General features: G+C 35.5%; 1 protein-coding gene and 1 pseudogene across 4 annotated transcripts in view; both read right to left on the reverse strand.

Annotated features, from left to right (window-relative positions):
* Nbeal1 (neurobeachin like 1) overlaps positions 1–25,227 on the reverse strand; it is a 144,376-nt gene that overhangs the window by 102,688 nt on the left and 16,461 nt on the right. For 3 of the 4 annotated variants that reach the window (XM_055616358.1, XM_055616356.1, XM_055616357.1), the window contains 6 exons: positions 24,753–24,834; positions 23,720–23,847; positions 19,437–19,519; positions 12,493–12,578; positions 6,838–7,144; positions 4,807–4,913 (listed from right to left, as the gene is read on the reverse strand). In XM_055616358.1, the coding sequence (XP_055472333.1) occupies positions 4,807–4,913; positions 6,838–7,144; positions 12,493–12,578; positions 19,437–19,519; positions 23,720–23,847; positions 24,753–24,834 (793 nt within the window). Of the gene's footprint in view, positions 1–4,806; positions 4,914–6,837; positions 7,145–12,492; positions 12,579–19,436; positions 19,520–23,719; positions 23,848–24,752; positions 24,835–25,227 lie in introns of those variants that run through there. The other variant, XM_055616359.1, reaches the window with a different exon arrangement.
* LOC129684050 (small nucleolar RNA U13) lies at positions 21,250–21,345 on the reverse strand (annotated as a pseudogene).

A 25,227-nucleotide genomic window follows, 5' to 3' on the forward strand; every position in this document is an offset into this window, starting at 1 on the left:
CAGTTCTCAGCACCCAAAGGCAGCTCACAACTGTTTGTAACTCCAATTCTAAAGGATTTGAAACCCTCACACCAATGCACATAAAATAAAATAAATTATTTTTAAAATATTGTTGGGTAGTCAAAATGCATTGTATAAAACTCAAAGAATTAATAAAATGTTCAACATCCATCACATCTAATCATAAAAGATAAAAGTCTAATATATGATATTATATAACATATTTTACATCTATATGTATGTATATATATATATATATTTAAGAACTTTATATTATAATGAAACTTAGTTGTCAAGCACTGAAGCCTTTACACAAATTCTTGGGAAACGATCATTTATTTATTTTATTCACTTTACATCCTTGTAGTCCCTTCCCTCCTCTACTCCCAGTTTCATGTTCTCCCTTCCCCGTCTGAGGAAAAGGGGAGCTCCCTTTCCCATCCACACCAGGTCATCAAGTTGCATCAGGACTGAATGAGTCCTGTGGCCTGTGAAGGCAGTCCTACCAGGCGGAAGTGAATGAACACATTTAAATTGGTGAGTATCATACACAAAAATACCAGAGAAGCCACCAAAAGTATAGGCCAACAAGATGGCTCAGTATGTAAAAGTACTTGCTGCATAAGTCCAACAACCTAAGATCCATTCCCAGGTGTGTCCTCTGATCTTCAGATACACACATTTACATCATGCAGACAACACAAACACACACGCATGCACACATACAGATGCACACAATAAATGTTTAAAAAAAATTACAAGCAGTCATATTTTTGCTACTTGATAGCTTTAGTTGAAGTATTTCCAGTGAGTATAGATGTTTAAACAGTAAAATAATCTTGATTCTGCATTATTATATAAAACAGACTAAATGACTTATTAAAAACAACAACAAAATTATACAAACTATGCACAGAAAACAGTATGCACATCATAAAATATATTTGGGAACCTAAATTTTCACAAGATTCCAAGTATTTTTATATATTCACAAATTACAACCATGTTCATAAAATGGTTTGTATCAATAAAAACTATAATTGACTAATATTTAGTGAACATAAAATATTTTATACTAGTTAAAACCAGTAAACCTGAATCCAAGAAACAAATTTATAGTAACTATATATTATAATGAACTTAGAGACTGAAAACACAAGTTAAAAAAAAAATCCTAGTTCCAACAATTATTAATATTGACCATGAGCTAGTAACTTAATACCTCAGGACACTATTTCAACTTGTGTAATGAATAAACTTGAAAATTTATTGTAAAGAGTTAATTTTAATGTTTTAAACATTTAATTACTGCCTGAATGATTAACATTTTTAATGTTGGAGAGGATGTGGAGATGGAACCCTTATATGCTGCCAGTGAGACTGTAAATAAGCACAAATGGAAACATTATGGACATATCTCAAAAAAGGTGAGCATAAAACTATGGCATGATCCAGTTCTCCCACTACTCAGTATGTATCTAAGGAAATAAGGTCAGTAAACAGAAGACACTCGCATGCTGTCTGCACTACTGGAATATGTACAACATACAGGATAGAAAAACAGCCCAGGAATCTGTCAACCACTGAACAGGCGAGGAAAACATGGCATGCCACATAATGTGGTACTAATGTTAACCATGAAAAAATATTAAATTCTATCACTTGCAGGAAAATGAATGAAACAAAATACACCAGACATAGGAAAGTGCCACATGTTCTCACTCACATGCAGAAAAAATACACAAAAACAACTGCTTTAAGTATAAGAGGGATTATCAAAGACTAGGTATGATATGTGGGTGTTGGTGGCTAAGGCAGAAAAATAAATGAACATGATCAAAACATAACATGCATGACGTAAACACCATACGAGTCCCATTAATTTATAGAAATAATATGCATTAACTTCTGAAAGACAATAGCTGGAATGTTACATGATCTGTGATGATTCAGACAAGTATATGTTTCTCCAAATGGAGAAAACTTTTTTTTTATAAAAGGAAAGGAACAGACCCAAAGTTCTGGTTTTCTCTCCTGAAAAACATATCTTCTTCTTCAGTATATTCAGTATCAAAGAAAATGTATTAAGTAGCAAGAAATAATTAACTTTTTTAAAATTAGCACTTGGGAAGCTGAGGCAGGAGGATTACTGTGAAGTTCAAGGACAGCATGGTCCCACAGTGAGTTTGAGGCCAGCGCAGGCCATGGATAGAGTGAGACCCTGCCTCAAAAGCAAACCTATGAGCTCTAACTGTGACATCTGGCTGTAGCAGAACAAATAGAAACATGTGCTGTCTGATGACAAGTTGGTAAATGAGAGAACACTATCTGACAATGGTTCTACAAGATTCTATCACTTAGTGAGTTGTATCTATCTTAGTTTGAGTAAGTATACTTGGTGATATTCATCCTAAAGATATATTTCTCAGAATGTATCATCCTATAAGATGTAACTGTTAGGTCACCATCCTGGTTAGCTATGAGAAATAAAAACTGAATTTTTTAAAAGATACTGTTCATATCAGACTTGCTCATATACTAAAGAAAAGTCCATCTTGAAAAATTTCGGGGGGAGGGGGGGAGACAACCTAAAGTTTACTTGACAAGTGAAATCTGGATTCTTTATTTTGTTTGTTTTTCAAGACAGGGTTTCTCTGTGTAGTTCTGGATGACCTGGAACTTGCTTTGTAGACCAGACTGGCCTCGAACTCATGAGGTCTACCTGTCTCTGCCTTCCAAGTGCTGAATACGAATTCTTTTAATGCACACAAGATAACTTTGTTACTGACACTGTCTTCCTAAGTGACAAAGCCATACCATTTTACAATAATCAAAGTGTTTAAAAATACTTCTGCTGTGTATTTTTCATCTCTCTAAAAAAAGTAGTATTTAAAAGACAAAAGAAGAGGTATGCTGACTAATCAGAATTCAGGAGTTCTGATAACCTTTGAAATTCTTGTTATTACATATTTCATCAATATGTTAAATGTATTTTTCTGTTCTATTAACTATATTGCTATAAAGTAAGCAATGAAGTAACATAAAAACTTTCAAAGATATACCCTTTAACAATGAGAAAAACAAGAATCCTTACTGTGGAATAATGTCAGAATTGACCAAGTGTTTTCAACTACGAAGTCCAAGAGTTAATAGAAAGACAGAACTACGGAATAGTTTCATTTCCAACCTCTCTAAAAACTTGTTGGCAACATCTTAAATACCCGGGCATAAAACACAAAAACATTACTGCTGTGTATGCTCTCACATTGCTATAGCAAGAATAAACTGGTGAATAGTAACAACAGTCAGAAAAACATAATTGGCAGTATGTTCTGTAAGCCTTTACAGTGTTTCTATTATTTTCTACTTTTCTATATTTTCTAATTTGTTGTAACTTGTTTAATACAAAGTCTCCTAATTTTAAAAACAGACAAGTTTTCTTTTTACCTTATGACTAGGAATTCTACAAGAAATAGAATTCCATTTATAAAACTTCTAAGAGTTATCTGAATAAAAAAAAAAATTGGGCTGGGAAGGTGACTCAGTGAATAAAATTTCTTGTTACACAGCGTAAGGACCTTCACTGTATTTATATGTTCTAGACAAATAGGTAGTCAAGAAACCAAAGCAACTTATGACTTTAAATGGTATGTGTATCAATGTCTAATGGAAAAAAAAAAAAGTATTTCTTAAACTGAAATGTCGCCATGCAAAAAAATCATATAAATTTTAGTATCTTTAAAGAGTTATAAATAATTCTAGTTTCAATCAAGATAAAAACCTATCCCCATGTAGACAGTGAGTAGCTCCTTCTCTAACGGGCTCTACTGAGATTGGAGTATTTAGATATTTGCCTAGTTCCTAGACTGGGATGTTTGACTACTGAATGCTGCCTCGGCCTAGCCTGGGCTGAGCCAAGTGAGAGCTAAGAGGCAGAGTGCCCACTGACAACTGAACATTCTGGGAGAGGACAGCCTTGGCCTCAGTCCTACTTCCGTTCACACGGGCTCTGAGATCTTGGACAAAGTATAAACCTTGTGTCTCACTTTTCTCACCTATGACATGGGAATGTATGTGTATGTGTATGTGTATATGCAGGTATGTGTATCTATATACATATATGTGGGTGGGTGTCTACATCTATTTACATATACACACTATATATATATTAATATGTTCTAGTTCTATAATGATATTTAAATCAGTTTACTTGTTTAAAAAGATAAAACTTGATTATGTAATGCAAACCCAAATTAACATATAAAAATTGGGGTTGGGGATTGAGCTCAGTGGCAGAGCAAGCATAAAGCCCTGGATTTGGTCCTCAGCATTGGAGGGGGAAAAAAAAACATAATAAAAATTCTGGTAGTGACATGTTCAAATATGAATCAAAACAAACCTTTGTCATTTGTTTTTCTTTTTCTAAGACAAGGTCTTACTATGTAGCTCTGGCTGTTCAGGAACTCACTATGTAGACCAGGCTGGCCTCAAACTTCAGATTCACCTGCCTCCACTTCCCAAGTGCTGGGATTAGAAGGATTTACCAACTATGCCCAGCTAAAACTTAATAATAATAATAACATTTTTAAAAGTCAAAAACAAGGCCAGCAAGATGACTCAGGAGGATAAGGCACTTGTTGCCAAGCTTGACAACTTGAACCTAATCCTTAAATCCCAATACAGAAGAACAGAATCAATTCCCACAAGCTGATCTTTAACCTTCCACATTCATGTTGGGCACATGTCCCCACATACAAGTAAGTAAACACACAAACAAGCAAACGTTTATAAATGATAATAAAGCACCTTGCAGTTCTGCAGAAGTCGTATGAGGTGCTCAAAGCAATTGCTATTCAGAAAAATGGCCTGAAGAACGGGTCTGTCCGTGCAGTCCAACATGGCTGTGATGGTGTCTATAAAAACAAAAACAAAATCACGCTGTAAAAGTGACATTTGAGATTAAATAGCTATTGTTATCATTTTAAACATTTAGTCTTTTCAGCTGACAGATGTAAATTAACTGGGAAATAGTATAGGTGAGGAACAGAAAACAAAAGCTGTGATTAAGAAAAGTGAACATTTCATCCTTTATAATTCAAGCTAGCTTAAGTTTTATATGTGACTGGCAAATATATTTCAACTTGCTTAGGTGTCCTATCGTAAGGCTCAGTTCTTGTGTCTGATTTGCTATTAGTAAGCAGGATCTTTTTATGATATTTAGTGGTCATATTTAAGCACTAGTAAATGAATACATGGTTCATTTAAGCAATAATACTTATATTAGTTATCTCTCACTTCCCACTGCATTGATAATCCAATTGAGAAATCAAAGGGTATCTGGCATGACAAATATCATAGTTCCCAATGAAAAATAATTCTATCCAACAGAAAAACAAACTTACTTTTAAACTTACAACCTACCAAAAAAAGACATTAAGGTACATGAACTAAAAACTATACAAAATGATTTATTTTTTCTATATAAGTAAATGTTATAATGGATCATTTCCAACAATATTTATGCACAATATTTCTAATTAAAACATATATAAATTTATACCCCAAATAATTACTGTTTCTTATATCTGGGTGATGAGATAAAAAAAAAAACTGTATTCTCTTTTTTCTTACTAACTCTCCCAGTTTAGCTGTAACGACAATATATACCTCTGAAATGAGTACAGTTCTTTAACAATCTAACACAGGGAATACAAGAACCCTATAAAGTATTGATCACAATTCACAACATACTGAACTGTCATCACGGTCTCCACCAATGAAACTTTAAAATTCTTTGTGCATAAGACACTTGGCAAATCTGTTGAGAAATGGCATGCTGTGGTTCCGAACCTTACTTGTTGCTCTACTTCCATAACATAAAATACTAAGATAAAAGGAAATGTCATTCCTTTGTATTAGGCTGTGTATTTTAATTGTAGTTTCTGTCATTTTCAATTACTCATGCCTACATATAAAACTACAAGACGGATTTAGACGAACAATAAAAAATAAGTAATGATCAACTGATATGTTTAATCTGGATTCTAGAGTCAGGAATGAACTATTTCACTATATATATTTCACTATTTTTTGGCATGCATTATCCCCTCTTCAGGATCACAGAGATGGCGATGCACAGAGGATGGGCCTATGATGTCAGGGTCTTTGCCTTTCCATGCCAGTTCTGCTCAGTAGGAGCTGAGAGACTTTGGGGAAATTACTAAATATCTGACTCCTATACATTCATCCTTTAGAAGAGAATAATGAACTTGAGTCACCTATTGTTGATTGAAACAATTGATGGAAAGTATGTTCTACACTAATACACTGTAACCAAAACAAAAAATGAGGTTTTTTTTGAAGGAAAAAAAAAAAACCATATAAACTGGTTAGAGTTTTCAAAGCATAGAAACCAGATACACTTGCAGAGGGTCACAAAAAGAAGGGAAGAAACACACAAGGGTCCTCTGTGACTAGATAATCTGTTCTAAAGAACAGAAACGTTAGAGACATATACCTAATTAATCTTCATCATAAGTAAGAGACTACAAATGGTGCCTCCTCAACACTTATTCTTCCTGGCAATTCTAGTCATAACTGACTTTCTCTTTAGCATAAATACTTTAATGGACTAGACTTTCAAAAGGAATATAGATAAGTTTCTCCTTCATAAAGTAAAAATGTAAACAAATCAATTCCATATAATTATTTGGAAGTCAAAAAACTAAATACTCATACCTAAACCAGTCAACATTTTTAATACAAAAGACCTGTATTAAAAGAAACTGAGAATAAAAAGTAAAAATAACCTGAGGGAAAACTTCATTGAGTACTTACTCAGCATCTTAATCTGCAGAGCTATGAACTGGCTTTCCCACCGCCTGGACCTCCTCTGTTTAGGCAAAGCTGAGTGATCTGAATTGAGTAATTTGAAATAGTTCTCCAGTATGGTACTAGTTTCCACCTGACGCTGGTCAGAGCTGCTAGTAAGAAGGATATGCACCACTTGTGTAAGGCATTTCAGGGTTAGTTCTCTCTTTCTACCCACTTCCTCAGGATCTCCTTCTTCCCATGAATCACAATCAGACAAAACTCTCATAAGAACTTCCATGGTAGCTGGAGAAATTGCTTGCAAAGCATTCCTCTGAAACATTAAAAACAATAAAAAATAAAAGTAAATTTAAACAAGGTGTTATACATTTGCAATGAGAATAGTATGGCTATGGGTAACTTTTTCTTTTAAATAAATTAACATAAAGTTATTAATAGATAATAGATATTAATAGACACTGTAAATGTTACCTATATCTAAGCCTTATTTTGCTCACTACTAACCTGCAACTCACTTTCCGTCCTTTGTGGCTAAAAGCAAGCATGTAAGATAGTTCTGCTCACAAAACAGAGAACAAAGACTATGAAAAAGATAACTTTTTAAGCAAATGAAATGAGGCTCTTTTTATTTTCTTTCTTTTTTTACTCCCAGCCTGGAGAGTAGATACAATGCTTGTAGCCACCTTTACATTAGAAAAGATAAAAGCCAAGAATTAAACTGTAGGCAGAGAACAAAGCGCAAAGTGGGACATTCAAAGGGTCTTAGCCCATGAATATTTCCCAGAGTTTCTGTACTCACTGCCTGCACTTAAATTTCTTAATCAAGAATTTTTAAACATCAATTTCAGACAGGCATGATGGCACAAGCCTTTAATCCCAGCACAGTGGAGGCAGTGACATGTTGATCTCTGAGTTCAAGACCAGCCTGATCTCCAGAGTGAATTCTAGGACAGCCAGGGCTACACGGAAAAACCCTGTTTTGGGGAAAAAAAAAAAAAAAATCAGTATCATTAAATCTCTTAGATTTTTACGCTATTTACAGTAACTCCATCTCAAATGACTTAGTTATATAAAATGACCGACTGATTCTACAAACGTTTCTGAAACTCCTTATATTAAGCAAGTGATTGCTGTTGAAATATAATGAAGCCAGGCCTATACTCCCTGCTATTTGGGGAGTTTAACGTAAGAAGACCAAAAGTTCAAATCTTGCTTGGGCTACAAAGTAAATTCAAGGCTAGTGTGGCCAATTTAGTGAGACTCTGTCTCAAAATTTAATTGTTAAAAAAAAAGAAGGATGTGGGTGGGAGTATACAGCTCAGTCTAGAGCAATGTAAAGCTGTCCAGCAAAACAAGAGAAAAACAAAATGTAATAAATATAATTGTGGAACTGTCCATAAGTCAGTCTCCTTATTACCAACAATAAAATTAACAATAAATAATATTATGGAAGAAAGCACTGATGTCATTCTCAGTATTCAATCTCCCCTAAAATCTTTACTACTAGAACCCTGATGTTTTCCTGGCTACATGTCTACCAAGAATAAAGACCAAATTGCCTACTTCCCCTGCTGTGTAGAAGGCCCAGGAAGTGAGTTTACCATCTGGACATGCCTGCCTCTTTTACAGTCACAATGACTGAGTTTAGTAAATGAGATACAGAAGAACTGAGCAGATGCAGTAGCACACATCTCTAATTCCATCACCTGAGAGGTAGAAGAATGCAGATCTCTATGAATTTGAGGCTAGCATGATCTACAAAGTGAGTTCCAAGCCAGTCGAGGCTATACAATGAGATTTGTCTAAAAAGGAAGGGAGGAGGGAGAAAGATGAAATAAGAGTGATTGCCAGTTTCTTAGTATTTCCTTAAAAGACAGTTTGCTCATGTTGGTATCTCCTTCATGATCCCATTTTTGTACTCCAAATGCCGACATTATGGTCAAAATTCTAGCAGCTACTAACAAACTGACATTAAGAAAGAATCAAGAAAAATTAAAAATTAAAAAAAAAAAAGGAAGATTCAAGAATCCCTGAAGAGCCTGGATCCACCATGTTAACTCCAAACAGTTTACTTCCTTTTTATTTTCTTTCTTTCCCTGAAATGCTGTGGACTGAACCCTGGGCTGCCGCATGCTGAGTGTGCATGTCTCACTAAGCCACACCTCCCACTGCACAACTGCAGTTTTTGATTCAGAGACAAAAGCAAACTGAATTAAAGGCTTGGATAATTTAATCCTTATATAGCAAATCATAAATTGAATACAATTCTAACTTCCTTAGTTTTCACAACTACAGGCCACTTTGTTCACTCTTTTTCCTTATATGTCCTTTAGTCCTTGTAACTATTCTCTAAATGTCACTGTTTCCAGATTATAAATAAGAAAACCAAAAGACAAATAATATATCTGAGCTCAACTTCTGTGAGATGGACAGGATTCACACCTAGGTCAACCCCAGTGTTCTTGTTCCTAACAAAACACAACAGGTTCTTTTATGTTTTCACAGAACCAAAAAGCAAATATATCAATAAAAAATCTAGCACAATGCTTTGGGACAGACCTGTCATTAGACTCTATCCCCCTCCTTTTACTTATAGTAAGATCATCCTTATTATCATCAACTTTTCAACTCAACTAAAATTGCTTTAGCCTGACACAACACCCAACAAGCAATCCCCTGCCTTCAGTAAGTCTAGCTGACTTACTGATCACAAAGATTCTGAGTAGTTTTAGTACATACGATAACAAATCAAGTCTGGTGTCTATTTTTTTCATGGTAAGTGTTCACTAGAGAATCATCTTTGAGCTTCATAACCTGGAGTACTAAGAAGAGTATGTGCCTCTAGGTGATCAAAGGTGAATGCGATACAACTATGTTCTCCACCAGTCAGTGACAATACCACTTCTATTTCTTTCATGTCTATCTGTCAATTCTTATACTCAATAGTGGAAAACGATAGAAATTGTGAGATAATGCACCAAAAGAAGAAAATCAGCGAATACAGCAAAGTCATGAAACAAACTTAAAACAGAAAGCAAGGCCAAGCACTGGTGACCCATGCCTTTGATCCCAGTAACTGAGAGACAGAGGCAGGCAGACCCCTGTGAGTTTGAGGCTAGCCTAGTCTACAAAGCTAGTTCTAGGACAGCCAGAGATATACAAAGAAATACTGTCTCAGAAAAACGAAACAAAAAACAAAAGTAAGATCTAGACAACCATTCCTTTCATCTTAGGAAGACTACTATCTTCCACCAGGAAGAAGAGAAGTCCATAAAACCAAGGAAGCCTAATAGAAACACTGGATTCTAAAGAGGGAATAAGAGAAATAAATCAGAGAAAGAAATTTCAGCAGTAATCTAAAAGTGAAAGGTGTGAATATGCACTGGATATAAAGACCATTAAATGAAAAATATGGTAATATAGATAAAAACAAAAATAGAAAAGATAAGGAGGGAATTTCAACAGTGGGAAACCCAATCTCAGGCTGGATTTACATACTAGAAAACACACTTGAATATACCTATATTAGAAACATTCATTAAACGGGATCTAGCACAGAAGAACATGCCTGCAATTCCAACATTCAGGAAAGGCAGGAGGATCAAGGCCAGCATAGGGTTACATAGTTAGGCCCTAACTAAAAAAATCCTATCTGAGGGGGAAAAAAAAAAAAAGGAGAGGGGATTACATATAAATATAGCAAATAATCTGTTTATGGATCTCCTTGAGAATAAAACAGTAATCTCTCAAGTCTCCAAATAAAACATTAAACTATAGCCCTGTATCCAGTGTCCCTAGTTGGGCTTCCTGGTGGATATAGGGATTTCTCATCACCTGATAGAAGATAACAATCTAAATATGAAAGATAAACTGTCAGATAATGAACAGTTCCTGTTGCTATGTAACCAAAAGTTCTTACTGGCATGAAAAAGAGCCTTTGGAAGGAGGGGGAAATAGGAGGAATAGTATCGGGGTAGGGGCTGGGAGGAGAGGAGAAAGGAAGCTGGGATTGAGATGTAAAGTGATTACATAAACAAACAAACAGACAAACAAATGGGGAGAAGCCCTCATGAGAGCTCTCAAAAACAGAAGTATGCCTTGCTGAACACTGACCAGATTACTTCTAAATACCCAAAGTGATAAGGTATATGTAGAATAGCAATGAAATTTTATATTTAAATAAAATTAAAGTTTTTCAAAAATACAGAATTCTAGATTTTTAGATAAAATTAAAATTTATACATGTAATTTGCTATATGTAAAAGACTGTTCCACGTAAAATAAAAGACTACTATTTCAAAAGAAGATACGAAAGGATTTTCAATCTCAGAGAAAGAAAAAAAGGGGAAAGCAGGCAAAGTGGTGCAGGCCTTTAATCCCAGTACTCAAAAGGCAGAGGCAGGTGGATCTCTGCGAGTTCCAGGACAACCTGATGTACAAACTGAGTTCTAGGACAGAAAGGGCTATACAAAGAAACCGTCTCAAAAAAAGAAAGAAGGAAAGAAAAGCAAAACAAAGGAAGAGGCAAAAGAGGGAACTCAAGAAAAAAAAAATCCATACACTTGAATTTTAAAAATGTATTTCTAGTACTTTCTATCTAAAATTTAGTATTTCATTCAAATTTAAATGTAAGCAACAAAGCACATAATTATATAAGCAATACTTATGATTTTGTCACTAATTAAGATTCTAGGTACTTTTCCTATATTATAGCTGTTAAAACATAACAAGATCCTGTTTGGGCTATCAAATGTTGGTCTTCCTGGTTAGATATGCTGTTCTCTCAATCTAGCCTCAACAAATCCTCCTGTCTCACCTTTCTGCACATCTTTGACTAAAGCACCATGCCTGATTAACTGCTGTGTTTGCCTGTATCATGCATGGCGGCCATACATTCAACCTCAGCACCACATAAAAAAAAAAAAAAAAAAAGCACACACACAAAAGCACATATTACTGTGTCACAAATCTGTTTTATCACCATTTCAGCAACTAAATTTCAAAGTAGTTTTTCTTTTATAATAAATATTATGCTTTAGACATTTTAAAAAATTTAAAAGGAGCTTTACTAAACTCCAGAAGGGGTATACAACACAAAATGCACAAAAAGGGTAAAGAATCTCTCATTTAAATTGCATGGTTCAAAAAAACATGTAAAACATTCTCTCTGAATTATTAGCCTGTTGGCAAATAGTAATTGTACTCAGAAACATACTTTAGAGACAGCAAACACAGAATAACTAAAAATTCAACTTTGTAAATAATGAAATTAGTTGTATAAATGTATTTAGTAATTGCAAGTAGACAGCAGAGTGCCTGAATTCATGACAAAATCAAACTGGCTAGAATTTTATTTCTTCATGCCTATATTAAGGCCGATTTTGCTATACTTTAAAATAATAACCAGTAATTAATAGCCAAGAGAAATAAGAACCTTTAATAAGAAAGCATGTCCAAACTAGTCATCTAGTAATATTGTCAGTGTTAATGTTACTTGGATTTTTAGGGACTATTTTAAGAAGTTTAGTCTTAAATTAAATATGAATTTAAAAGTTATCTGAAGCATCGAGTCATAAAAAGACATGAACTGTATTAAGTATTCCAAGGAGAGACTTTTGTGCTGTTAACTACTCATACATTAACTTTCAACACTGTCCTCACCTGCCCACCGGCTACAATGGCTCCAAAGAGATGCAATAAGCAACACTTAAGACTTTCCTTGAGATGTTCACTTTCCTGAAAACATTCTGTGAATATAATACACAAATAAACAAATAAATAAGATTTCTATTTCAGAACACAATTCATGTCTAAGGAATCTTGAAACTAACACATGAAGAACTATATATAAAAAGACTTAATTCTGTCAAAAGGCAAGGCTGACAAACATTTGTCATTTTTCATGTAATCCCCACAGTACTCATATAAGGGCATCCTGTCCCATTAAGAATAAGGTAGTGTAACGTAAGTTATTATCTCACCTGGAGTAATATGGTCCTAAGTGACAGAACCAGAACTTATGCCAGTCCTAACTTAAAATCAATGTTTCCTTAACAACTGACCCTCACTTTGGTGAATTACAAAATGAAAGAGTTAAATAAAAAGGTTTCCTAAATCTACTCCAAAGATCAATAGCCTAGACTTCTAGCGCCTACATGTCTTTTAACATAATAAAATATTTTGCTATTTTTAAATGCTATATATGCACATGCCAAAGAATAACTAAGGCCGAAAAACAAGACAATTAGGAAGTTCCCCTTTAACCTGTTCCTCAATTTATCAACCTTCCTCTACCCTAAAAATAAATTTTTTTTTAAAGAAAAAAAGAGCTATACAATATATAGTCTTTGTGAGAAACCCAGGGAATATTGGTTCCTAGACCCTTGCCTCAGAATACAAAAGCCATGGATGTTCAAAGTGAGTAAAATTTGTTTGTAACCAATGCCGATCTTCCAATATATGTTAAACCATTTCTAAATTACTTAGACTATCTAAAATGATCTAAATAGGTAAGTAACTCTAATACTGTACCCATTAAGAGATGAAAACAAGAAAAAGTCTGTACATGTATAGATCTAATTTCTTCCCCACTGCATGACTGTTGGTTATAGGGAGCTGAATCTGCAAACGTGGAACTCATGGATATGGAAAACTGACTGTACTAAACAAACTTTTAGCTTCTTAATTTTATACATTATAAATTCTAAAGTACTACTATATTAAAGAGGCAATCCACCTTATTCATCTTTATCACAAAAAATAAAATACCAGTGTGATGAACATCTCTTTAAGCAGTCTTCCCTGACTTACATTTCCAGCTCTCGCTGACCAGTTCTCTACTGACAGACAAACCTGTCTCCCCAAGGATTGGGAGAGTGGTGGTAATTCATGTACATGTATTTATCCCCCTTGACTCTGTCCCCTGAACACTGGAATTACAGGCATCACTCAGGATCAACACTCAGGGTGATCTTTTCTAGTTGCATCCATTTGCCTGCAAATTTCATTATTTTCTTGCTTTTAACTGCTGAGTAATATTCCACTGTGTAAATGTACCACAATTTCTGTATCTACTCCTCCGTTGAGGTCTGGGTTGTTTCCAGATTCTGGCTATTATGAATAAAGCTGCTATGAAAATGGTTGAGCAAATGTCCTTGTTGTATATTTAAGCGTATTTCTGGATATATGTCTAGGAGTGGTATAGTTTGATCTTGAGGTAGCCCTATTCCAGCACCAGATTGATTCCAGAGCGGTTGTACATTCCCACCAGCAATGGAGGAGGGTTCCCCTTTCTCCACATCCTCTCCAGAATGTAATGTCACTTGAGTTTTTGATCTTAGCCATTCTGATGTGTGTAAGTGAAATCTCAGGGTCATTTTGATTTGCATTTCCCTGATGACTAAAGACACTGAACATTTCTTTAAGTGTTTCTCTGCCATTCAATATTCCTTTATTGAGAATTCTCTGTTTAACTCTGTATCCCATTTTTTATTTGGATTACTTAATTTGTTGGTGTTTAACTTTTTGAGTTGATATTAGCCCTCTGTCAGATATAGAGTTGGCAAAGATCCTTTCCCAGTCTGTAGACTGTCATTTTGTCCTTTGCTTTACAGAAGCTTTTCAGAAGAACAATTTTTTTTTTTCTTTTTAAGCAACTGCTCTTAGAATGAACTGACAGGTATAGTCTAGGATTTCCGATTATCCTGCTAATTTACCTATGCACAACAAGACTGGAACCTAGGTGCTTTCATTTGTATGACCATTTAGCTTTTGTTAGAGAACTGATCTGCTCCTGTAGAGATCAGCCATAACTTACATCCTATCTAGCACCTTTGCTAAACTGCAAACAAGTATAAACCCCATGGAGGGCAGGATAATAGGATTACCATAGCCCAGGCCCAAGGTTGCCTAATATTCTAGCCAGTACCTTCACTAAACTGTTAAACTCAAAGCTACTCTCGGCTGCAGAGTCTGAAAATGTATAAATTTTCCTTTGCTCTCTGTGTTTTTGTTGGTCCTCCTACTCCAGCTTCCCCAGCGGCAGGTGGAGAGCCTCCAGCATCACTCAGGGGTACTCCCCTGAAATACGATTCAGTACATCTCTCCAGTGAATCTTCCAAGAATCTTTATTGCTTAAAACAGTTTTTATTCCATCTACAGACATGGAGAATGTCATTTTAGCATATTAAAATTCTTACTACATATATTTAGGAAGCTATAAATTATATCGCTTAGGGAATTTCTCTTAATTCTAAAGTAGAAATGATTAAAAAAAAAAAAAAAGAGCAACTGTATAAAAGCACTGTTTTAAATACCTTCACCGTCTCCCCCTGCCCCCGTCAGGAGGCACTTGTGCTTTTATTGAGGTTGAATATTTTATGTATATGCCTGGTGTCACCTCATCTACCTAATATACAAAAGTAGGTTCAAGGTTCAGAGAGATGGATGGTAGGTTAAAAGTGTTTGTCACCAAGACAAACAACCTGAGCTTGACCCCAGGATGCACATGTTACAGAGAACCAACTTCTGCAAACTATCTTCTGACCTCCACACAAGTAAACTGTGGCACACTCCTGCAGACACAGGACAAATAAATAAATGACTTTTTAAAATCCTTTTTTAAAAAAGGAAAGATCTATGTTGGACACTGACCCCTGACCCTTGTGGTGAATGTAAAGTTTCAAACCAAAGACCACTGGCTGAGGTGCCTATTTAACATATCAGAGCAGATCTGACCACCAAGTTCTCCCTGCATCCCTCAGTCCCTACCTGTTACAGGGTAAGGCTGGCATGCCCTGCCCCTATCTAAACTTCTCCAGACCCAGGGCTGGGCTGCCCTTCTTCTAGTGGCTCTTCCCTTATAATCATCCATTTTGGCCATGCTGGTCCTCATTTGTCTACCCTTTCCTCTCCTGGCTCTTCACTTCCTCACATGTCCTGGTTCAGTCTGGCCCTGTTCACTCTAGACCCTTCCAATGCCTCTGGCTGTGCTCTCCCACACATCTACAACAAACCTTTCCCTCTACCATACCTAGGAGCAGTCATACCATCCTTCCTTTTCATTTCGGTTTTTTTTTTTTCATTCAGTGACTAACTTTGAAAGTTGATCTCTAGATTTTTCAAGGAGAAAATGGATCATACCTACTATAATTTTAAAAATAATTTGATTAAGTCTTTGCAACTTGTGTGTTTTAATGACTGTCTCATTTTTTTCCCTCTTATTTACATCCAACCCACCCTCAAATAGTACTGCAAATCTAATTCCTTTCTGGATCCCCTTGATTGTCCTCTGAGGCCTAAAAGACCTCAAACCCTTAAAGACCTTAAACCCTTCTACATCCCACTTCAGTCAAAAGCACACAGATTAGCCCAATGTTACTCTGCTAAATGACTTTAGGGCCTTGACTCTTAGTATGTGTGGAGAGGGGCAGGGGTGTTAAGATAGCTAACTAGGTATTAGCAGACTTAGAAGACACTGAGGTTCGAACTCAATTAACCAAAGGTCTGACATAGTAGGACTTTAGTTACTGTTCAGAAGAGTAAGAATCTGATTCTCAGAAGACCACACCACGGTTTCAGTTGTTTTGTTTTGTTTTGTTTTAAAAGAACAGCAAGATGGTCCAGCTAGTAAAGGATCTTGCTGTGCAAAACTAATGACCTGAGTCCTATGTTTGAAAGCTATGTAAAAGCAGAAGGAAAGAACTGACCCCACGAAGTTGACCTTAATATGCGCACTGCAGCATGTGTGCCCATACGCATTTGTCATGCACAGACACACACAATAATTAAAAACTAAATCAATAAGCTGAATGCATTGTAAAGCTAGATGGTATAGTACTAGCTCTCTAATGGAAATACGAAGTACTAAATCAAAGATTATTTTCAGTCTTTAAGTCTAACGGCATTTGTTACCTTTCCAGATTTTATGATAGCTTGAAATACGTCACCCTTTTCTTCCTTCCAATTTCTCCGTTTAGAATGAGAGCCCACATTCTATACCTGATTCCCCAGTGCATACTGAAGTGCCTATCACAGGCGTCCTGCTGAAGAGGGATACATACTCACTGTGACTACCCCTCAGATTTGCTCATACCTGATTACGAAACAGTAAGAGGAGACTTAGATTATAGACTACTGAAAGCCAGTATTGGGATGTGTTACGATGTTCTGGACTATCAGGATAAAATGAACATATTTTACACGTGAGAAACACACGAATTTGGGGAATATAGCAGGGATACAGTAGTTTAGACTGAACTATCCCTCCCAAACTCAAATATTGATGTTTTAACTCACACACCCACATGGCTAAACTGGAGACAGGGCTTTTGAAGAGATGATTAAGGTTAAATAAGATCAGAAAAGTCAATGCCTGATACAAGACTGACATTCTTGTGAGAAGAATACAACAAGGAGAAAACCATAAGCAGGCCACAGAGACCTCACCAAAATCCAAACCCTGCTAGGACCTTGATCTTACAATGTCAAACCCCCCCCCCAAAAAAAATGAGATTATAAACTTCTGTATTTAAGCCACAGACTCAAATATTCTGTTATAGCAGCCAAAGCATACTAAAACAATTATTCTGATTTAAAACTACACAAAGGGGCTAGCAAGATGGCTCAGTACACAAAGAAATTTGATGCCAAACATGACAGTCTGAGTTCAATCCCCAAACTGTTCTGTGACCTCCGCAAAGGCACAATGGTAAGAGTGCCTGGGTGTACACACACACACACACACATACAATTTTTACTGCACAAGATATAAAATGAAAAAAAATCTTACAGACTCATACATGCAGGTCCCAAAATGCAAGGCTAGGTTTAATTAACATTGAGAATCAGGAAAACCAAGAATGTATATTTTATATGTATATGTTTGATACATATAAAACCTTAAGGAACAGCAAAAGTGTTTGTACAACTTAGATATGAATTTCTTTAGCAATATAAAATCAATATATAAAAACTGTTTCTATGTACTAGAAACAATAAACAATATAACCAAAAATCATTTGTAAGAAAAAAACAAAGTACTTTGAGATAAATTAACAAATTATGTGCATAATTTGCACATATAAAGACCTAAGACTTCTAAAGGCCACTGTATTTCTAAACCTGGGTGGATCTTATTCCAGTTTGACCTCATAACTTTATATGACAGATTTAAAGAACAGTCCTTAGGCAGCTACATAGACTTCAGCTGAACAGAAACATACTATTGTATTGACTTGTTGGGTTTCCTGTCCTGTATCTTAAAAGTGAGGCCAATCTAAGCATAGCTTATTATGAATATATGCATTTGATTATCTAGGGTAAAGTCAACCACTATGGGTAATGATACAGGGTATGTATCATAGCTGTCTTCACTAAGCAAACAAGACAATTTCTGTCTTACTTTATTGCACTGGGGGCAGAAAGCAGACAGTGAAGTAAATGTGACAAATGTTAAGAGCTTATATGTTCCAATAAGCAATACACTCAAGAAACAAAGCGTTCCTTTTATATTTTCTAAGTATATTTTTATTTTTCTACATTCTTGAAAGATGGCATAATTTTTCTTTTTATAAGACAAAGTCCTATGTTTCCCAGGCTGGCGTCAGACATGCTAAAGATGACATGATCCTCCTAGTTCTACCTCGTCATGGCTCTAACTCATGGCTTAGCATGTAACACTGTGCTCCATTAGTACAGGTATAGGAATTAAACCTAGCACATGGTAAGCAAACAGTCTACTAACTGAAGTACATTTATAGCACCAGCACAATTTCTTTTTTTGTTCAGGTTTATTCGTCTTTATTTTATGTGTAGGAGTGTTTACCTACATGTATGTATGTGCACCATGTGTATGCAGAACCCAGGGAGGCCAGAAAGGAGTGTCATATCCCCTGAAACTGAAATTACAGGCAGTTATGAACGCCATGGAGGTACTGGGAACCAACCACATTCCTCAACAAAGAAGCAAGTGTTCTTAACTATTGACCCATCTCTCTAGCCTCCAGTATAAACATTTTTTTTAAGCATGAAAACTAGCCAGATGAGGTGGCATGTGCCTCTAATGACAACACTTAGAAAGAGATCAGAAGTCATCCTATAGTTAAATTTGAGGTCAGGCTAAGAGACATGGAATCCTGCCTCAGTGTAAAATCAGAAGTGAGAGAGAAACCAAAATATTTACAGTTATGCACATATAAAGTAGTCAAGTCTCTTAACTGTTTAGGTATAAAGTGGCTTGCTTTCTGGTTCTAACAATCAAATGGCAGGTTTGGTGCATGTTAAATGTGTGTCCTTAAAATATCCCTAGCCAAGTTTTTGGTTTTTAATAAAAAATTATGAAGTTCTAAAATATACAATCTTTAAAATGCTCAGTTTATCAAAACAATAGATCAGCTCTTCTAAAAAGAAAAACATGGATAAAACTAATCAAACTGAGAACCATAATCACAATGAAACACAAATTAACTAATCCAGTGGTTTTATTCTTTAGCAGCCTTTACCTTATAAACTCACAAAACAAATTATAGTCAGAATCGGAGTAAGAAAAAAAAACAGTAATCAGAGTTGATCAAAATCAAAGTAAAGTAAATTTGAGTGTTACTTACGATAAAAGAAGGGAACAAACTCCACTGTGAGAGAAGCCGGTTTGTATTTCTGTCTGCTCTTTTCCACAGAACTGAGGATTCGTCTATCATTAGAAAAGAAATCAGTAACAAATTACAACATGAGCAAGTAGAGATGGCACAATTTAAAAGTAATTATAAACAAGTTTAACATTCAGATTTTGGTTTATATTCCAAACAAAACATCTTCAGGACTGGTGCAATGAACAAAAAAAAGCTAAAAGAGTAACCTAAGTGCTTACCAACTAGAGAATATTTTTTATTATGCATTATAATAGCCAAGATAAGTCTCCAAATAACTGGGAATTTTAAAAGCCAGCATTTAAATTTCCAATCTGCAGAAGAATTTGCATGGCAGTTCTGGCAAAATGATGCTAAGGCTATGACAGTATTACTTGAAGACCTCAGAAACTGTGCTGCGTCTTACTGGAGTTTTATTCAGCTACAATGGGTCCAGACCTTTAAGTTCCCACATCTTAATGATGCAGATGTGTGGGATGGCATTATCTTTTAATAAAAATTCCAGTTTTTATGGATTTTTTTCTATTAACTTTAACAAGGCCAATACAAAGTGTACATGCTTATACTAAGAACATTTCAGCTCAACACAAAATAAAGTCACTTAGACAGCCATGGTGATAAAGAGATTGAAGAATTAGCCAATTAAAACCAATAATACTTTCAACTAGTGGAATGGTAAAAATTAAAAAATAAAATAAATCAGAGATTTTTAGCATGCCCTGAAGAGTATATTTAATATGATTGAAAAACAACACAAATGGATAATACTGGAAACTACCTATCAATTCTGTACATCTACAGGCTGCAGGTGTACACCAGCCTCCCTCCCTGTGATAGGAAGTTGTACTCTGGATTTTGCTTGGTGCTTTCTCACAGTTAGGTTTGGACTATGCGCTCATAGCTAAACTCCTAACTACTACAGAGACAATGACATCTTTCTCAGGGTATCATGTGTGAAGCTCTCACTGATGTTTTGTTACCCAAGCAACTTTATTATAGTGAGTAATACTGTCCAGGAAATCATTTTTAATTTACAAGTAATAAGTAATTTAAGAAAAGGCCTTTTCAAGCATTTAAATATCATGCTCCTAACCAGAACTTGCTTCTAGACCTATCATCCATTGATGATCTATGCCTGATACCCTGATAATCTTCAGTATGATACATAAATCAAAATGTTGATTTTCTTTCAACTCCAACTTCTTTGTATTTATTAACTGGCACTTCATAATCTACTATTAACAAGAAACTTCATTTTTCCTTCACCTAGCTATTTTTTTCCTTGATAGCTTATTATTCTTTTCTGTGATTGATTATTTTTGTGCATATATTCTGTCGCATTTGACAAAAAGAGCCTAGGACATAACTAAACAATGGTTTTTCTCCATGAACAGACCTATTAAACTTACAGCAGATAAAGCAAAAGAACTAATAAACATTTGAACAAACAGCTGAATAAGTGAATAGACATTTGCATTCCCCTATCCTACCCCCAACCTGGCAGTAAGCTAGAACCTGGTGTCTCTCCATAACAGTAGGCAAGGCACTCTACCACTGAGTTACATCTTAGCCTGATTTGAGAGAGGGTCTCTCTGTGGAACCCTGGCTGTCCTGGAACTTGCTCTGTAGATCAGGCTGACCTCAAACTCATAGAGACCTGCCTGCCTCTGCCTACCAATGCTGGGATTAAAAGTGAGTACCACCACCAGTCTGGTTAATCTAATATTTTAATGGAAGGTTTTAGTTGTTGTTAATTTTTTTCTTTTTTTCATCGCAGCACACGGGTAATGCACCCATGTCATAATAAGGTTTGTGCACGCATGCAATAGCATAAACATCCAACAATCATACTTATGAACCGAATAAGGCTCCTTACTCTTATGCCTTAGTTCCACTGCGTTACTATTTCAGAGTCTCCAAGTACAATCAAAATAAAGCTAACAGATTAATAAAATCAAATTCCATGAAATATGAAAACTATCCCTCATATCAAGTAAAAACTACAATTTTAAACTTTCCTGAATATGCGATTATACTACTTTGAATTGCAATTGTTCTACCTGATTCATTTGGTAAGAAGCACAGACAATGCACAATACACATATTATAAATTGACTTTTAATTTCACAGTCATTTTAGAGAAAAGATGTAAACTACTGCTGAGTCATCTATATGTGTCTTCCACAAATTTTCTTCTAAGTCTGTGACTGAATCTATCAAAGTCAAAGAAACTGGAGTCTGAATCCCTTACTTTGCCGTTTACTACTAACACAGCTCTATTAATAAAGGATTCTTAAGCATGTTAAAGAGAATACAATGACAGCTTCAAGCAGAATTCCTGACAAAACACCATTTCACTTACTGTCACTATTTATAATGTCTGCTCCCTTCTTTCTGTGGCCATCTTACATATGCATGTCTTCCATTGTGTACTATAAATAGCGATCATGCTATTTAAAATTTCCCTTTGTTCAAGATTTCAAAAATTGTGTTTTAAACAATGTCTTTACTTAATTTGCTTTAGTTTATTATCAGAGCTACCTGTTTATACATCTTCTCTCCTATTACTATATTTAAGTTCTTTTTGCTCTGATTTTAAGGATTTGCTTTAAAGACTGTCATATTCAAACTAACAGTGCTTTCTTTATCTGCTTTGGTGCCAATAATGAAAAAAATCAATGTCATTTTTTCAAAACTTAATAGATTTCCATTGCTGAATGTAGAAGGTGGAAGAGAAAGAAGCAGCAGAAGTGGGAAGAAGAGACACAATTTTCTTTGCAAAATCACTAGTACACAAATCAAAACAGAGGACCCTTTGTGGCAGATGGGGACAAATAATCAGTTCTTGCCAACATTAAATTCAGAATGAAAATGGCATGGTGTGTAGCATGAAAGAATCAAATTAGCGATGTAAAAATTTTGCCACTTTCTTTCCTCTTTCTCATGGTAACTAACAACACATAAAATATTGGCTGTCCTGTGGGACTCGACTGACTAGAATTAATATGGGTTCCTATATAAACACAAAAGACAAATGGAAAAAAAAAGTTTCAAATACAGGTAAAAGTATGAAAAGACACTGCAGCAATTAAAAGCTATTCTATTCTATTCTAAACGACCAGAGTTCAATTCCCAATAACCATGTCAGCTCACAATCATCTGTGACTCCAGACTCAGGGGATCCAAAGTTTCTTGTTCCTGAAGGCATACCTACACATATATGAACGTATGATAATACTTTAAATTATTTTTCTTAAAAATATGACAGATTGGCTGGGTGGTGATGGTGCACGCCTTTAATCCCAGCACGTGGGAGGCAGAGGCAGGTGGGTATCTGAGTTGGAAGCCAGCCTGATCTACAGAGGGAGTCTAGGACAGCCAAGGCTACACAGAGAAGCCCTCTCTTGAAAACCCACCAAAAAAAAAAAAAAAAAAGACAGATGGCATGAACAAGAAATACTCCTCTGTTATTCTGTGGTCTTTATTTGATACTATAGATAATTTAGACTGCCCTGAGCAACACAAAAATCCTTGTGGCAGGAAAACTCAAAGAAATGATCCCTAGAAAAAGAGATGTTAAGTGGAAGGACATAGCAGATCCTCAGGACCTTCCCACTACTACTCAGTCAAAATGTCTTCACACCATGTGAGTCATTTCATTAACCTGGAAGATGTTTTTAGATGCGATTAACTGTAAATATGTGAACTCTGAGTAAAGTATATTTTCTTCTATGAGATAAGCAGGTCTCACTGAATCGGCTGACAGCCTAAACAGAAGACAAAGATTACCCCACACAACCTCCATCTTGGGGTTTCATCTGCAGCTCTAGTTTCCCAAGTGTCTGCCTGTCACCCCTCAGACTGAAGCTCTTCTGCTGGTTCTCTCAGATCCCTAGCCCGCTCACCCACATAGCAGACTTGTCAGGTTCCCTATTATTTGCACTAGTGTTTTATGGAAATTCAGTGTTTCTTGCTCTCTGGACATTGTGGCTGCTGTTCTTGGTTCTAGGGGTGGGGGTTGTCTGTCCTACACTTAAGGCAGGAACACTGTAGCCCCAAAGAGGAAAGGTCTCTGGAGTCAATCAATTCTAGACTCCAACATTACAGCCCGACTGGTGCGCGCCTTTAATCTCAGCACTCCAGAGGCAGGTGGCTCTCTCCAGCCTGGTCTACACATCACACTCCAAACCAGGCAAGGCTACATAGTAAGATTCATTTTCCATATTATCATTTAGAAGACATACCCTGAAATTCTATGTCTCCAATTTCTATACGGATCATACAAACTTTCACAGAATGCCAATGCATGGATCACAAATTCTTCAATAGATGTCTGATCAGCCATTTCCTTCTCCTTTTTTTTGCTTTTTAACTGAGAATAAAATTAAACATAACATTAAAAGACATGTTTCATTTGTCAGCTTACAATAAGTCATTTTTATTAACATAAGCCTAACTTCCCCTTTGAGTCCTCAAGAGTCACTTAATCACATGGGCTAGATATATTCTCTCAGATGTACATTCTTCCTAGAGTAAGTTTAAAATAGCCAAACATCTTGGAAATCATGTTTTTCAGTAAGATATATGATATATTAAATGATCCATACATAAAATGAAACATGGTATCATTTTTAAAAACTATAAAAATTTTTAAATTAAAATAATGTATTAATAGCTACCTGTTTATTTTTAGAAAATATTAAGATTTGGGACTGGAGAGATGGCTCAGTGGTTAAGAGCATTGGCTGCTTTTCCAGAGGATCTGGGTTCAGTTCCCAGCACCCACATGGCAGTTCACCACTGTCTTTAACTCTAGGTCCAAGAGATCTCACACTTTCTTACAGGCAAAACTCCAATGTACATGAAATAAATCATTTTTAAAAAAAGGAACAAAATATAAAATTTATAAAATGATCTATTACCCATAACTAATTTTAGTTGTCTTTTCAATTACTACCTTCTTTGAAAACACGTAGCAAGATTAATTACAATATTAAATACATTTTTTAAAAAAGTAAATCCTAGGGCTGGAGAGATGGCTCAGAGGTTAAGAGCACTGGTTGTACTTCCAAAGGTCCTGAGTTCAATTCCCAGCAACCACATGGTGGTTCACAACTACCTATAATGAAATCTGGTGTCCTCTTCTGGCCTGCAGGCACACATGCAGGCAGAATAATAATAAATATAAAAATAATAAATAGATAAAATATATTTTTTTAAAAAGTAAATCCTACTTAGTCTCAGTAAATCAACAAAAAGGAATATATTTACACCTACTTGCTGAATATACAGTGTTGTCATGGTAATGATATGATTAATATAAGAGCAAGTCCCAATTTCTTCTACATTTGATAAATTCCTAGGAGATAAAAAGAGTAACATTTATTACATACGCACAATAGATTTCTAGTGTATTCAGCTTGGATTCTGAGAACAGATGCTGGCAAATGAAACATCAGTAATACTAAAATGGGAAATGATGCAAAGGATATTGCCATTATACAACACATGTCCCATTCCTGTTTTCACTCTGCTTTCTGAATTTTAGCTCCCTTTTTCTGATTTATGTCCTATTTTATAGACTGTCCATTTTGTAGAAGCCCATGATACAAGGGGAATTGTCACCTTTACAAATTCTAAGAGGATATAACAATACATCCTGTTCAAAGTAGACAGCCCATAAGTTCTTCAGTTATGACACATACTACACTAATTCATGACACTTAGGTATCTCTGGCATTATTGTTAAAAG

The sequence above is a fragment of the Psammomys obesus genome, unplaced genomic scaffold, assembly GCF_907164565.1.
Source record: "Psammomys obesus unplaced genomic scaffold, mPsaObe1.curated_primary_1811, whole genome shotgun sequence".
Lineage (NCBI taxonomy): Eukaryota > Metazoa > Chordata > Mammalia > Rodentia > Muridae > Psammomys > Psammomys obesus.